Raw genomic sequence first — 16797 nt, forward strand, 5'->3', positions numbered from 1 at the left:
ATTTTCACTGTTGAGATTAAAGACAATTAGAGATGAGGGAACTGCTGGTTTATCCTTAATAGTGCATGCAAAATTGCACTGTAAATGTGTCCCAAACCTGAGGGAATGGAGGCTGTTGGGAACTGCAGATAATTATGTTATTCATCTGCTTTTTGAAAAATCAAAACAAGTCTTTAAATAGTTTCAGTATCACAGATAATACGCTGTAAGTTTTTTCAGAACAATGCTTTCTCTGTTCAAAGACGCAAAATATGGCCAAGCTGGGGAAGTGACAAACACATTCACCAAGCCATTTTACATCACATCCAAGCCTCTGAACTCCCTCAGACCCTCTGTTCCCCATTTGAAGATATACTAAAGACTTCTTTCTAAGTCATTAAAACTTAATTTTTTGCTTAGAATATTTCCTGCTTTATTTTTCAAGTTGGCTGCTCTGGGGATAAAAACAGTTTGGAAACACACACAAAAGGCTAATCTCGGCACCTCTCTGCTGCTAAGCCCCAGACCACGGGCCCCACTCTCTCTTTCAGGCAGTGACCATCAGTTCAGTTCAGTTCAGTCGCTCAGTCGTGTCCGACTCTTTGCGACACCATGAATCGCAGCACGCCAGGCCTCCCTGTCCATCACCAACTCCCGGAGTTCACTCAGACTCACGTCCATCGAGTCAGTCATGCCATCCAGCCATCTCATCCTCTGTCGTCGTCCCCTTCTCCTCCTGCCCCCAATCCCTCCCAGCATCAGAGTCTTTTCCAATGAGTCAACTCGTCATATGAGGTGGCAAAAGTACTGGAATTTCAGCTTTAGCATCATTTCTTCCAAAGAAATCCCAGGGCTGATCTCCTTCAGAATGGACTGGTTGGATCTCCTTGCAGTCCAAGGGACTCTCAAGAGTCTTCTCCAACACCACAGTTCAAAAGCATCAATTCTTCGGCGCTCAGCTTTCTTCACAGTCCAACTCTCACATCCATACATGACCACAGGAAAAACCATAGCCTTGACTAGACGGACCTTTGTTGGCAGTGACCATGGCGGCTTTCAATTTCAGGTTCACATCAACCCATCCATCGCAGGAGAGGAAGGGAGTCTCTGCTTCCAGGAATCCCAGACAAGAACAGGAGTTGGCCCAGCTGGGGTCACTAGTCCAGGCCCAGAACCAGGGAGGGAGGTGCACTGAGACAAACACCTCAGAGCCACATGTTGAGAAACTGAGTCTAAACAGAGTCTGAAAAGAAGGAGAACTAAGGGGGAACCACACAGGCCAAATAATACCTTGTGTCCTGCATGCCTTCCTCTCCCATGGAAGGTTCTACACCTGGAAGGTGAAAATCATCACCCCTAGGAAAGTTGTGATTCTGATGGATTTTCTGATTCCCGCCACGTTTCCATGGACAGATGGGGAGGGAGACAACAGAAGCACAAATATTTTATACTTTCCTCTTCTCCTTATTTTCCTACCAAATGCACATGTGTAGGTACTAACTATGCTTCTTCTGATAATGGTTCTGTAAAAGTAAAACATATCTAATAAACCTGATGCCCAAAGGGCAGACAGGTAAAGATCTTTTCTATCCCTGAGAAGTAACAAAGATACACCAGTGGAGGAGTCGGGTGAGGGTTAGCGGGGGAACACTGGTGACCAGCTATCCTAAGTAGAGTATCTGAACCCAGGGCCACATCTCTGGCTTGGCCATCCCATGTACTGTTAATAACCTACAAATGTCTCATCTCACCAATTCAACTGAAAGCCATCTGCACCCAAGAGCCAGTTTCCATCTCTTCATTTTCCCTTCTCTTGCAAAAACTGTACTCATTTTAGGCTTAAGTCATCTAGGCCCCTTGCCATCTTCATCACCAAGTTTCTACCAACTCAGAGTTCTCTTCACCACATCATTTCTGGATACTCCAATACACACCCCGATGATCATGCTAGCTACTCCACCTTGAGGCAACTTCACCCACCTTAGCTCAAACGACTTTGCCTCCCCTCCACCTTGGCCACAGCCCATCTGCCACAGCAGCCCCAGCTCTGAACGAACCTTTTGGCCAACCCAATGTTATTACCTATCCCTTTTCCCGCACGTACTGAAATTTCCCTTTGGCTTTTTGCAACCCCTTCTTGAGGGGCTCTCAAGAAGTATATACTTCCCCAGTATACCGTTCCTCCTGAGCTTTCTTTATCCTCCTGACCCTTGACGCCATTAGCTCACCTTGAATTCACTCTTGTGAATTTGTCTTGCCTGCCCATAGCCAACTTGATGTGAATCTAATTATCCCAAGCTCTACTGGAGAGAATGACACGAGTGCAGGGAATATCTCCACAATACATTGATTATTTCCAACCTCGGTGAACCCTCACACTGCCTTCCTTTATCTTTCACCAAATTACCTTGTTTTCAAGAGGGCTTCTTTTAACACCAACAGATTGGGCTATTCACTGTTCCACCATTTGCTTTTTAGACTTTAAAAATCTACCTTTCCAATTAGTCACATTGATTGGCCTCATCCCTTATTAAGAGTACCTATCATTAAATAACATAGAAGGCAATGGCACCCCACACCAGTACTCTTGCCTGGAAAACCCCATGGACGGAGGAGCCTGGTAGGCTGCGGTCCATGGGGTCGCTAGGAGTCGGACACGACTGATCAACTTCACTTTCACGCATTGGAGAAGGAAATGGCAACCCACTCCAGTGTTCTTGCCTGGAGAATCCCAGGGATGGGGAAGCCTGGTGGGCATAATAGTATTTACTGTATTTAACCATTCTACTGATGGCATAGTTGTTTGAAAGACTCTCACTACTGCTGGCTTCATAACTGGCTTTGCCATCTTGATGCTACCTGCTCTTTCTGCAGCATGTGACCCTCCTGCTCAATCTTAACCCCCTCATGAACATGTGTGTGTGCTCAATTGTGTCCAGTGCTTTGTTATCCCTTGGACTGTAGTCTGCCAGGTTCCTCTGTCCATGGGATTCTCCAGGCAAGGATACTAGAGTGGGTTGCCAGCTCCTTCTTCAGGGAATCTTCCTGATCCAGGGATCGAACCTGGGTCTCCCACATTGCAGGCAGATTCTTTACTATCTGAGCCATGAGGAAAGCCCCTGTTTTTGCCCCCTTACCTCCATAAAACTCTGTTCCTTAGGCACTGATCACCCTATCTGCTCTCTCCTACTTTCCTACTCCTTCTTGGTCTCCTTATCTGGCTTCTCCCACTAAGTCTCTTACGTCCGGGTTTCTACCCTTAACAAGTTTTATTTCCCCACCATGTTCACCAGGTATCCCCATCCACTGCCAAGTGAAAGTCACTCAGTCATGTCCGACTCTTTGTGATGCCATGGACTATACATTCCATGGAATTCTCCAGGCCAGATTCCTGGAGTGGGTAGCCTTTCCCTTCTCCAGGGGATCTTCCCAACCCAGGGATCGAACCCAGGTCTCCCGCATTGCAGGTGGATTCTTTACCAGCTGAGCCACAAGGGAAGTCTAAGAATACTGGAGTGGGTAGCCTATGTCTGACCCAGGAATCGAACCAGGATCTCCTGCATTGCAGGCAGATTTTTTACCAACTGAGCTATCAGGGAAGCCCACTGATAAGCATCAGATATTTCTGTTTGCTGATGATTTCCAGTCTATCCAGTCACCCTCCTGAATTCCAAACAGGAATTTCAAACTGCCTCCCATGCATCCTGACCCATAGGCTTTACAGGCATTAGAGACTCAACTTGTCCAGAACTGAACTGAATGACTTCCTCTTTTCACACGTATTCACCCCAAATCTAGGCCTGACCATCATCTGCATGGCAAGTGGAGTGATCGTTTTTTCAAAAAGCATAAGCTGGGTGTTACGATTCCTTCTCAGACTATAACAATTTCTTTGCCCTTGGCAGGTACTGTCTTGGAGAATAAGTCCCCTACAGTATACCAACTGTTGTACTGGACTACTGTACTCTTCAAGGTACTGTACTGTAAGATTTAAAATGTTTTATTTTTTAATATATTGTGAAAAATATTATAAACATTATAGTACAGTACTATACAACCAATTATGTTAGTTGGGTACCTAGGCTTATTGTTGGACATACAAACCAATTGGACTTGTGAACTTGCTCTCTGAACGGAACTTGTTCGTATGTAGGGGACTTGCTACAGGTACCCTTCTTCAATCTTCAGCCTCCCCCTCAGCTTCCTCCCCCTCAGCCTTCCGCTCTTGGCTTAGATGTCACTCAGGGGGCCAACCTGACCATCTGAGCTAAATCAGCAGCCCCAGCCCTCCTCCAATCACTATCTCAAGACTCTCTCTTCTCTTCCCTGCACGTATCACTGTCTGAGAGCATATTCTTCGTGCAGACGCTTTCACACTGCTTGCCTGTGTTCCTCTCTAGAATGTAAGGTCCACGAACACAGGGGTCTGTCTGGTTTTCCCAGAGACTAGAACACTGCCTGGAGGTACCCAGCAGTAGAATAAACAGGAGCCCAATGAACAAACAAATGAACTCCTTTAAGACTAACAGGCCTGGCTGTGAAATTAACCCTGGGCAACAGAGTTCAACCCGAACAGATCAGTTACAATGAGATGTTTCTTAATCCAACCCTCCCACTCCTGCAGGACTCAGTCACAGACAGGATTATCTGTACATTACAGGCTGATTTCTGAACAAAGAATCTTAAAGTAGGAAGTTGGCCCCACCCACCCACCACCCTTGCCACAGTTTCACTTTAAACCTGACACGTTAAAACCACTACCTTCCAAAGAAGCCAGCAGCCTGTATGGCAAGACCAGATTTGATTCCAGAATATTGATCCTTGGGTACCCACCGGGCGATGGCTGACTTTGTGGGGCTCCCAGGGATAAAGAGGATCTGGTCTGCGAGCCCAGCCTCCCACACCTTCTGATACTCCATACACATGCTCTCGAGTTCGCTCAGCGGGTCCTTTTGCAGACACGGATGCTCTCTCGAGGGGCGCTCTCGTGTCCGTAGCTCGTGCAGAGGCCCCACAGTAAGAGCCCTGGTCGGCGTTTCAAATCTCAAACTTTATGTCCTAGCTGCCCTGGCCAACTCTAGGTATCTTTTTTGAAAACAACACGTGAAGCCCGCGCTGGGGGAGTCGGGAGGGAGCACGTAAGTCCTCGCAGCCCCCGCCCCTCCCCCGGCGCCCAGAGGTGACTCCTGGTGGCCAGCGGGAGTGGGACCCGGAACCACGCGGGCTCAACCCTGGGGAGTAGCGGATGGCTGTCGGGGGGCGGTGGGGACACCGAGGACCCGGGGGAAGGGTTGTTAATCGCGGGGTCAGTCGGGGGAGGGGGAGGATGGAAGCGACCCGCTGGGAGGGAAGAACAAAGCCGTGGCCAGCTCGCTCCCGAATGCATTTCGGGCGTTTAATCTAAAAAGGAGGTGGGGGAGGGGGGCTGCAAACGAAGGAGGGGCGGGGAGCGCGCGCCTCGGCCTCGAAATCGGAGTTTGCATTTACCACGACGCCTTGCCCGTAGTCTGGCGCCTCCTCACGGTTCCCGGCCATGTTTCTCCGGGGAAAGCGGGAACGAAAGGAGCGAGAGGGGAGGGTGACGGGCCGGGAGAGGGTGGGTAGCGGGGAGAGGGGAGACCGCTCCGCCCCTGGCCTTAGGGCGGGAGAGCCGCTGCGCACCCAGGACCCCAGGCCTGGCGGGACTCCAGCGCTTTGGCCAGCGCCCGCATCCCGGGCGGGTCCTCGGGCGCGGGGCGGGGCAGGGTCGGGGGGAGGGGAAGGGCCCGGGGCGTCGGTGGGGGCGGGTAGGGGGTTGGGGCGCAGCTGCCGCGAGGCCGGCTCCACCTGAGCGCGGGTCCCCTGCGGCCACCGCCCGTCTGCGAGCTCGGGGACCCGGGGGACGCAAGCTGCACGCAGCTCGCCCATGCTGCAACAGAAGACGTGCCCAGGTCCCCCGCCTCCCTAAGTCTGTCGTCCCCGCTTTCAGGCTAACAAGGTCCTGGAATCCTGCCTGCTGACTTTTGGGTGCTCTTGACCGCAAGTAAATCCGCGAAAGAGCCTGCGGTATGGGATGTTCTCGAAGTGCGGCTGTGAACCAAACTACGATGTGTTTTTAAAACCCTCTTAACTGCCCAGCCAGGAGTTGGAAAGAGCTGTGCGGCGGTTTACCCTTGAACCAAACCCGCGGTTACAGGGTCTGGACTTGGAAAGCAGGCCCTTCCTTTACTGCTTTCAGGGCGGAGAGGGGGAGGAGGGAGAGCTTTTTTAGACGTCATTCACTTCACCACTTTTTAAAGAACGTATGGTCAGAGTTTAATTGTTTCAGGTTGCAGCTTAAAGCCATAGCTCTTGTCAGATTCACGAGCCTTCTATTATGAATCTTTTGTTAATTCAAACCCTAATCTCAGCCTTCCCCCTTAGAGGGTCCTGGTTCTTTGTCCCTTCCTCCAGGGCCCGGCTGTCCCTTTAAATGTATTCACTGCCCTCGTCTCTGCCATCTCACTTCATCCTTTGCAGCCGGCTCTGGTCTGAAGCCCCGAGCTGGACTCAGGCCTCTCCGAAAGACTTATTTTGTTCATCTTCAAGTTCGGGCGCATAGCTGGGAAGGACTGCTGATTTTGCTTGGTTTGAGGGGGAAATAGTTATCAATCCGTGAATGTCGCTCTGGGTGGGGAAAATATTAGTCATTTCGACGTGGCCCGACTCAGCCCTATGTGCCTTCAGCCTCTTGTGTGTCTACAGCCAGCACGTGCATCGCTGAGATTAGGCGCTGTCCTGGGGGGACTGCGGAGGGGCAGGGGAAGGGCGGCGGGGAGGCCCCTGTTAACTAGCGCTTAGATGCTTCTTGCACAGATAAAAGAGTCAGACGTCCTTGTTTGGGGCGATTTTTATAGTCTGACCCACCTCTTTTCTCAAAAGTGAGGCACCATCTTCTATTTTCATTGTCGAAGACCAAGCCCAGGAAGCATCTTCACAACCAAAGTCACTAAAATTTCCAGGAACTGAAGGTGATCATCAGACTAAAGTGTCCAGAAGACTCTGCTGGGAAGCCAGCCACCTCACGTCGGGGCAGGTTACGGTGGAGAAGCTGTGTGCTCAGATTCAGACACCTGAACTGCTGAGACACTCAGAGGTTGGAATGCAGTGGTTTACCTTAAGGAATCCCACTGTTACTGAGGCAAAGTCAGGTTTACCCGTGGGTACATGGGCCTTGGGAACAAGAAACTTCAGTATCAGCTACAGATGTAGCTGCTCTAAAGAAATAAAAAAGCTACTACTGTGTGCTCAGCCCAGGCACTGTGAAAGATGTAAAGGAAATGGCAGATAAATCTTTCCTTAAAAAGGCCATTAATTTAAATGTAAAATCCAGTAGGTTCACAATGAAAAAAAAAAAAAAGTCACTTACTTGAATGATCACAGAATCTCAAGAAGATCCTATAGAGATCCACAGGACATCCTGTGAAGAATACGGAATGTGCACAAATGGTTTGTTAAATTGAATTCATTTTATTTATTACCTTTGTATATTTTGATAACATTTTGGGTGATCTAATTATGCTTCTCTACTTTGAACTACATTAATGTAATACAGTATACATTTGACATCACAAATCGCATTTGCCAAAACCAATACCCAAGAATAACATCATCCATCCTGACTTTATTCTTAATCCTGATATGAGGACCAAGAGGCAAAAATTCTTTTTAAATCTCAGATTTCTGTTATGCATCTACTGCAATGGCTTTAGACAGCGATTCTGATTTTTTTAGTAATAATCCATATGAAGTTAGATAATGAGGCTAAGCCAATTACGTCCAACAATATGCCTCAATTTTCTCATCAGTAAGAAGGACAATACTGCATATGAAGTTTGTTTTTTTGTTTTGTTTTTTTTGCTCTACTGGATGTGAAGATGAGATTAACGTGAGGTGACATGTGAGAGAATCCTTTGAAAAATGCTATAAAACTGTAAGGTGTTACTTTGAGATGCTGTGACAGTGTGTGACCAAATGTTTATAATGTTATCTGATGGGAAAATGACACAGTAATTGCCTTTTTAAGATGGGTGTAGGGTGACCAATCAGGGACAGTTATAATCTAGGGACAAGGTGGAACTGGTATGAGAGTGGATACAGTAAAAAAAAAAAAAAAAGAAAATCATTAAAATAATGGAATTTTTCACACAAAAAATGGTATTTTAGCTTAGATTGTCCATTTTCTGATACTCCTTTGAAGAAGCTATAAGGATAAGGACTACATCTTTGCAAAGTTAATAACCAGTAAATATACTTGCATTTTTCAGTCCTTCTCTTGATCCACTTTTTAGTTGGAGGTTCCTGCATTTTCAATTCTGAAATTGTCTAGTTTCAGTACCATGGTGAAAATGCAAATATTTATGGTTACCTGAAATCTCTACCAGGCTAAAGGCTTTTGTCCTGAAAGTGTTGCAGGAAGGGGAACTGATTCCAAGGCCCGAAAATGGGCTCTTGTCTATCACTTAGAAATGAATTGTCCAAAGACACACACGTGCTGACAAACCAAGAGACCTTATTGGGAAGGGGCACCTGGGTGGAGAACAGGAGGGTGAGGGAACCCAGGAGAACTGCTCTGCAACGTGGCACACAGTCTCAGGTTTTATGGTGATGGGATTAGTTTCCGGGTTTTCTCTGGGTAATCATTCCTTGGTGGCACACACATGGCTCAGTCACGGTGGATGCCAGCAAGGATTCTGGGAGGTGATAGGACACTGGAGTCTTCTTTTGACATTTCCCCAGTTCTTCCAGTTGGTGGTGGCTTGTTAGTTACATGTTCCTCACCAGGACCTCCTGTCATAAAATAACTCACAGATATGGTAATTGTGCCTGGCCAGGGTAGGTGGTTTCATTTAATGTGTTTCCCTCAACAAAAGAATATACTAACCTTTTGACAGTTGGTAGTTCTTGAACTTTTGCCAATATTAATCTTTATTGAAGGAGTGATTCGGTCTATGTGCTGAGTTGTTCTGAGCAGTCACTCAGTGACACCAGATTTGAAATCCAGAAGGGCATTTACTTTTTTCTGAGTCCTGAAACATGAAAACAAACAAAAAAACTCTCAGCCTGGGAATTGTGTTGAAATTCATAAACATGTGAAACTTAGTGACTCAGATTGTTAGTCATAGAGTCACTGGTTAGAGTCTGGATGAAGTCCATTGTGAACAAAGGCCAGTAATAATGATGATGATATTTTGCTTTTTCTTAGTGCAGAACAAAACCCTTCACAAATGTTACAAGTACCAAAAAAAAAGTGGCAAGATACTTTATTCCAAATATTCAGGTTAAGTAAGAATCTTGCTACCTTTGAGGTATTCTTTTCCCCTTGACATAAATACAGAAAAAAATGTAGTTGCAAATGACTGTAACACAAAACAACTTAAGCAAAAGCCTAATTAGTATTCAATTAGCATAGTAAGCCCTCTTTCCTGGACTCTTGTCTGAAGCAGACTGGATCCAATGTGTAGTCTTAGAGTAAGCAAAAAATAATGACTCCATAGCAGTTCTTACAAAACAACCCAGGAGATAAATTCAGAATTTATGTTTTGCATTATGACACTTTGGTAATTAACCTTACCCTGAAGAACACACGGAGGGTAAAATTTAAGTCTGTTCTTTTGCAATAATGTCAGACACGAATAATACCATCAACAGTAAGTGCTGGGCTGCTTCAGAGATATCCTCCCACCATCTCCCCCATCTGACCGGAACAGGAATTGGAAAGGTTCAGAGAAGAATAATGCGTCCATGTGTTCCTCCAGATCTCAGAGTCCTGGCAGCCGCCCTCAACTCTCTTGGCCACCATAAAGCAGTCATTGAAAGGACACAGCTGCAGGAACTAGAGGCTAAGGACTAAATAAATCCCAGGGCTGGAGGCACAAGTCATGTACATGACCCTAGCACAATAGCTTGTGGTTATGAATGAGCGGATTAGCATCCAAGGGTGCAGTGGCAGCTTATGCAAAATTAATTGGCACCTCAGCCAGTGCCCAGTTCCTAATGGAAAGATGTCTACTTCAAATATGCACACATACACACAGAACAAGGAAACCTTGGTTGGTGAGAACTTTTGCTGGTGGTGTAGGAATTGTAAGGACCAACTGGACTGGGAGCTGAATATCCTCCTGGCTGAACATGGATTCTCTTCAGATGAGAGTTGATGTATGACATCCACTGGCAACATCCCAGGAATGAATCCAGTTCTTGTCAGGTTCTGCATTGTATTTTAGGGTTATATTTTAGTTTGGGGAAGCGGCTGAGAAGTGGTTTGAGGTCGAGGTCATTTCACATGGGAAAAGAGACTGAGAAAGAAAGAGATTTGGACACTGATCTACCTAGAGGAACACTTCCCAAAGTGTATTTCAATTCATTTTTCTTTATGTTTGAAAAAGATGAAGTTGTGATTCATTATGTTTGAGAAACAATGAGATAAGCAAAGCTAAACATTTCTATCTTGTGGAATGTCTGGGAGTCTTAAATATGCCAACATGTACTGTCAATAGTCAAGAAGACTATAGCAAAATGCAGTGTTTCCCAAACTTTATTTTTTTTCACCATGCAAATCTTCTTAGAGGGTGTTTTATAAAAGGTTTTTTAAATTGCATTATTATAAGATATTTATATTTATACTTATCTGGAAGTAGGCAATTTTATAATTGGCTACTTAAAGGCTATATTTGAGAGGACTAAATATTTAAAATATAGTTTTCTGACTATGCATTGGTTTTTTTTCTTCTCAAAAATATGCAGTAAACTCAAATGGACATGGCTAAGGCCTTTCTCAACCTCTAAAAGGCCATGGCTTTGCAATTTGTGCCATCCTTCAAGTAGACATGAAACTTGATTATTTTAGAAGACAAGAATTTACTCTCACACCCACTCCCTCTCCCTCTGCCATTCATACTTTATTTCCCCTCTACAAACAAGATCAGCCTCCAGAGTAGCAAGATAGATGCAAGCTATCTCATTGTGGCAATCTCCTTTGGTCTCTCTCAGTAACTGCGGTGGCTGCGGTGGCTTCCAAAGGCCATTGTTTTTAGACATTGCCAGCATATAGAATATCCAGATGAGCCAAGAGGCAAAGCTGGGATGTGATATAGCAAGTCATGCGTTGTCATAGCCAGGACAATGAGATTCTATTGCAGTGGCCAGGTTAATAGTCTGGTGGGGTTTGTACTTGAAGGAACTGAGTTTCCTGTGTTTCCTAACTCGGGACCTTTAACTCTACTGACTACCTCAGCTGCACCAGTGGGATTCATGGCAAGTCAAACCTGATTCACAGAGGGTGAAAATTGCTAAGTTTTAATAATTCTGTTCATAACTTTTCAAGTTTTTGGTTTTGTTCCAGCTTTTTTGAGTATAATTGACAAATAAAAATTGTATGTATTTAAGATATAAAAAGGGGCTTCCCAGGTGGCTCAGTGGTAAAGAATTCGCCTACAAATGCAGGAGACACAGGTGACACAGGTTCAATCCCTGGGTTGGAAAGATACCCTGGAGAAGGAAATGGCAACTCATTCCAGTATTCTTACCTGGAAAATTCCATGGACAGAGGAGCCTGGTGGGCTACAATCCATAGAGTCACAAAGAGTCTGACACGACTGAGCGTGCACACACACACACGCATGTGCGCGTGCACACACACACACACAAGGTATAAAAAGTAGTAACTTAAGATATACCTATACATTGTGAAATAATTAACCATAATCATGCTAATTAACATATCCACATAGTAATCACACAGTTGTCTTTGTGTGTGTGTGTGATGAGAACACTTAAGGTCTATTCTGTTGGCAAATATAAAATATACCAGATAGTATTATTAACTGTAGTCACCATGCCATACATTAGATGGCCAGAACTTATTTATCTTATAACTGAAAGTTGCTACATTTTTATCATCTCCCAAATTCCATCTCACCCTGAGTCCTCAGAAATTACCACTCTTTTCTCTACTTCTAAGTCAGAGTATACAGTATTTGTCTTGTCTCATTTCATTTCGCATACTGTCCTCCAGATGCATCCATGTTATCATAAAAGGGAGGATTTCCTTCTTTTTTATGGTGAGTAATAAGTCACTATATATATGAAGTAAAATATAATTTATAAAATAAGATAATGTATATAATATATAATGGAATGTATAGTATAAATATAATGGATAATATATAATATTACATTATATATATTATATTACAATAGATATAGGTATTTCACATTTTGATAAAGATTGCATTAAATCTGTAGGTTACCTTGTGCCGTATGGACATTTTAACAATATTAATACCTTTTGATGTTATATGTAAAATAAACATATAACACAAGTGTTTTTCCACTGGATAGTAAACTCTTTATAAATATCGCTTGAAATGGCAATGCCAACCATTCCTCAATATATTTTTATTACTTCCAAATTTTGATTTTATAAAAATATATAAATAACTATGTTTTTAATAAAATATTTATGTATATTTTAACTATTTCTGGTGGATAAATTCTCTAGAAATAGAATTTCTAAGTTATAGGGTATAAATATTTTTAAGACTCTTGATATATAGTTCTAAATTTAGCTTGCAATATTAATGTCTTTCTTCAATGGAAAATTATAGTAAATCTCATGGGATTTTTAACTGAACATGAATAAAACTTTATTACAAAAATACTTTGAGGTTTGAGGGTAGAATATTGGCTAACATATGTTAAAAGCTTAGTAATTGGAACTAATAAGAAAAAGTCAATTTGAATTTATGATAAATTCTTAACTATAGACTACTTTAAAACAATGTGCTTTTATTGCTGTAGTCCATAAAGTAATACCTAGACTAATGAAAAGTTTATGGTACTCTGTGTTAGGCTTTTGGCTCCAAGTCAGGCAGACTCCGCTTTAAAATCAGACTCCGCCACCTCCTGCCTGACCTTGGGCAAGGTTCTTAATTTCTTTGCCTTATTTTTTGCATTTGTTCGATGAAGATAATGTTAGTTCCTACTTCTTGGGGCTATTGTGAGGCTTAAATAATGTGTCCAGATAACCTAAGGAGCTCACAATACATTTTATCTATTATTTAAGAAGAAAAATTTTAAATAGAATCCCTAATTAGAATTTCTGGATTAATAAACAGATCAATTGAAAAGTTTTAAGTAAATAAACCTACACTATATCACTTACAGTTTCTTCATGTAAATGAGCCAGTATTTTCCATGAAATTATATTTGTTGTGTTATCAGCTTGATATATATATGTGCATGTTGCATGCAAAGTCGCTTCAGTCATGTCTAACTCTTTGCAACCCTCTGCATCAGACTGTAGCCCACCAAGCTCCTCTGTCCGTGGGATTCTCCAGGCAAGAATACTAGAGTGAGTTGCCATGCCCTCCTCCAGGTAATCTTCCCAACCCAGGGATTGAACCTGTGTCTGTCTGCATCTCTTGCATTCCAGGTGGATTCTTTACCACTAGCACCATCAGTGAAGATATATATATATATAATTTATATCATAAAATTTACATATAAATTTAACAAAAGTAAGCTATAAGAAAAGCCTCTGTAAAATCAATACAAATAGTGATGGATTCTAACAGTAATGGAGATCTATTTTTTATTTACTGCTATGTTATTTTTTTATATTAGAAAAAATGAGCTTGATTTAATGCTCTTCATGTTTAGAATATGAAGGACAATAACATAAGTTAACTTCAAGATTAATGAATATTCTTCTGATAGATTTCCATCAAACATAAATGCATTTATAACTTACAGCTAAGGAACAGAATGACTGGATCAAATTAAAAGTCACTTAGCATTTTTCTAAGTGTCTCTGTAAGGAGCAGTTGGGGAAAGTCTTTTTTGTTTTTTTGAAAGCTCTCCGTGGCATATGGGATCTCATCCCCTGACCAGTGATCCAACCCATGGCCCCTGCATTGGAAGTGCAGAGTCCTAAATGCTGGACCACCAGGGAAGGCCCAGGGAAAGTCTTTTAGTCGAAAGTTGTCCCTCAGTGAAGGAGTGGGCGCTGCATGAGGATCTGGGTGAAGCCATGCTCTGTTTCTATAGACCATTTTAGGTGCTATTTTGTTACCGTGGTCAGCGGTTTTCTTGCTTTAGCACTCACATTACCTTAAATTCCCTACTATTTCTTAGTTCAGCAAAACTATCATGATCCTTATGAACTCAAAGTTCAGGCCAACTTTGTGATTATCTGACTTTGTCTCTTGGGTTGACAAATAACCTTCAGATTCTTGTTGATTCATACCAAACCCACACAGAGCAAACAATGCTAAAAGTTGCACAGATGAGAAATTTTCAACATATCTCTAAGTTTAGAACATTTGAAGGAACATAAGACCAGAAAAATCTAGTTTCTATGATAAGGCCAAATGCATTACCAGGAAATAATATGTTTCTCACTCTAGGATTGATGTCATTGGCTTTTTACTCAGATTTTTCAGCATGTTCAGCATAGTCAGTCACAGAATATACACCCAGGTCACCTTTTACAGAGAATAAAGGAATGAGAGATGACTCAGGCTCCTCTGTGGGTCTGGGGATTTTGCCAAAGCTTAAGTGATAGAGACAGACTGTCTCAAAAATCATAAATGGCATATCTGGACTTTATACTCATTACCTTTTCACCTTGGTAGGCAATTTCATAAAAAACCTTTTATGGTTTTTTTGTTGTTATCTGTGACCTTTTTGCACTCTTTTTCAACATTTCTTTTTAAGTCTTAAAACTACTTCATGTTACCAAGCTCTTGTTTTGGCATACTTCTTAGATACAGTCCAGTTGTTGAATCAATAAGATTGAATTTTTTTCAATACCAAACTTTTAAAAATGATCAATATTGAGAATGTTACTGAAATAGTCATTTGAGTAGTTGTTCAGAAACCATTTTGTGTTAATTCGGAAAACCTGAGACATAAGTTTCCAATAATTGTTCTTATTCTTAGAGAGATTAGACATTTTAAGAGGTTGTTTTTTGTTTCTTTGTTTGTTTTTTACCAAATCTTCTTCCACATTTTCTTCTTGTAAAAAAATAAAATTCAGTAAAAAGGAAAAGTCTGGCCTAAAAATCAAACCATGAAAAATCATGTAAAGTAACAGATAAGCAAAAATTCTCAAAATACGGCTGGCCTTTGCATAATGAGAAAAAAATAGAGAAAGAAGACAGTGGAAATAATTATCTAAGCTCAGTTTATGAACTTGTAAAAATTAATGGAGAATACAGGCAAGATGTTCTCTTTCCACAGAGCTCTAGGCAGCTCTGCTGTGTTGAGATTCCCTAGGTTTGGAGAGCTAGAAGATTTTGCAAATGAGGGTGCCCAGGTATGTAAACTCCCAAGCATATTACCAGGTCTTAGACCAGGGTTTCTCAGCCCTAGCAATATTGACAATTTGGGCCAAATGAGTGTTTGTCGTTGGGCTGTTCAGTGGATTGTAGGAGGTTTAGCTGCATCCTTGACTTTTACCTGCTAGAAGCCAGTATCATTCCCAGCTGTGGCAATAAAAATATCTCTAGAAAGTGTCAGATGTCCTCCTGGAGTGGAGGAAGGGACAGAATCATTTCTAGTTAGGAATTAGTGTCCTGGAGTAACAGATCTTATGCTGGTCTCGAATGTATCTACTCTGTTTTGAAGAGAGAAAGGAAAAGGTTTTTCTGATAGCCAGTATACCCATATTTAATTAGTCTGTAGCCCTCTCTGTATGGAATAACGTGAGAAAAGTTGGTGAGAGGGTTTTCTTTATTTCATGCTTTCTACAATAGAGAAACATAACCAAACACAAAGAAAACATTGATTATGTTTTGAACATAGAGAAACATATATCAAAGCTTGAGTCAAAAAGCAAAATCAAAACTTGATTTCCACACTTTCTTTTTATTATGGATTCAATCATTTCTATTCTCTCTCAGTCTCAAAATGAGAGTTTGAATTTATAATATTAATAGATATAGGGAATTCCTTGGCTGTCCAGTGGTTAGGACTCTGCACTTTCACTGCTGTGGCCCAGGTTCAGTCCCTGGTTGGGGGACTAAGATCTAACAAGGTACGTGGTATGGCAAAAAGAAATTAATTAATTAATTAAGGCACTTATAGGACTCATTAATATTATTTCCATCTCATAAAAAGAAAGGTGAGTTTCAGTCAAGGCTGAGCAATATACTTCCCAAAATACTGATATTTTAAATTCACGAGACTTATGGCAGGATTCAGAATGAGCTTCTCTCCTTAGACCCATCTTTAATACAGAGCCACCCATGCTAAACTGACCAAGCCGCTGCACAGGTAAGTCCACCTTACATAGGGGCAAACTAAATCAGGAGTCACAGCAGTGCAGTCTGTGCCCTGTCTCTGCCACTTACTGATGGCCTTGGAGCTCATGACCTTGAGATTCAGTTCCTCCAAGTAAAAAATGAGAATCGTCATGATTCTCTGATAAGGTTATTCTGATGATTGCATTGGTATCAGGATTACTGTCACTTGTGTTATTCCACTTTTCCTCCTTCCCCGTCCTTCCTCTCCAGTGTATCTATTCCTTGCACATGCCCAGGCCCTCATGGGCCACAACTCTCACACACTGGTTCAGCCGTGATTCTGAGTCCCAGCACTGCAGAGGGTTTGCCAACTTATCCAGAGTATTTAGAAAACTAAGATTCCATGATTCATAAGATTAACTAAGAGCTCTGCCTTTCAATTTCTTACTACTAAAAATGGTTCTGTTAAATTTCCAAATGCTTAGATGTCTATGAACATAAAAAAAGACTCAAGTTCTCTGTGACATTAATCACCAGTCTTAGCACTGGGATG

General features: G+C 42.4%; 1 protein-coding gene and 1 long non-coding RNA gene across 2 annotated transcripts in view; one reads left to right on the top strand and one right to left on the bottom strand.

Moving 5' to 3' along the window:
• The window catches only part of PRTFDC1 (phosphoribosyl transferase domain containing 1), a 111300-nt gene extending 105587 nt beyond the window's left edge, over positions 1-5713 (bottom strand). The window contains 1 exon segment of the mRNA XM_061436037.1: positions 5467-5713. Coding sequence (XP_061292021.1) covers positions 5467-5514 — 48 coding nt within the window. The 5' untranslated portion in view covers positions 5515-5713.
• Positions 4718-9058, top strand: LOC133259064 (uncharacterized). Its single transcript, XR_009740254.1, has 2 exons — positions 4718-5117; positions 5948-9058. It is a non-coding gene; the product is annotated as an uncharacterized LOC133259064 (long non-coding RNA).
• The last annotated feature ends 7739 nt before the right edge of the window (positions 9059-16797 follow it).

The sequence above is a fragment of the Bos javanicus genome, chromosome 13 (assembly GCF_032452875.1).
Source record: "Bos javanicus breed banteng chromosome 13, ARS-OSU_banteng_1.0, whole genome shotgun sequence".
In the NCBI taxonomy this organism is placed as follows: Eukaryota; Metazoa; Chordata; class Mammalia; order Artiodactyla; family Bovidae; genus Bos; species Bos javanicus.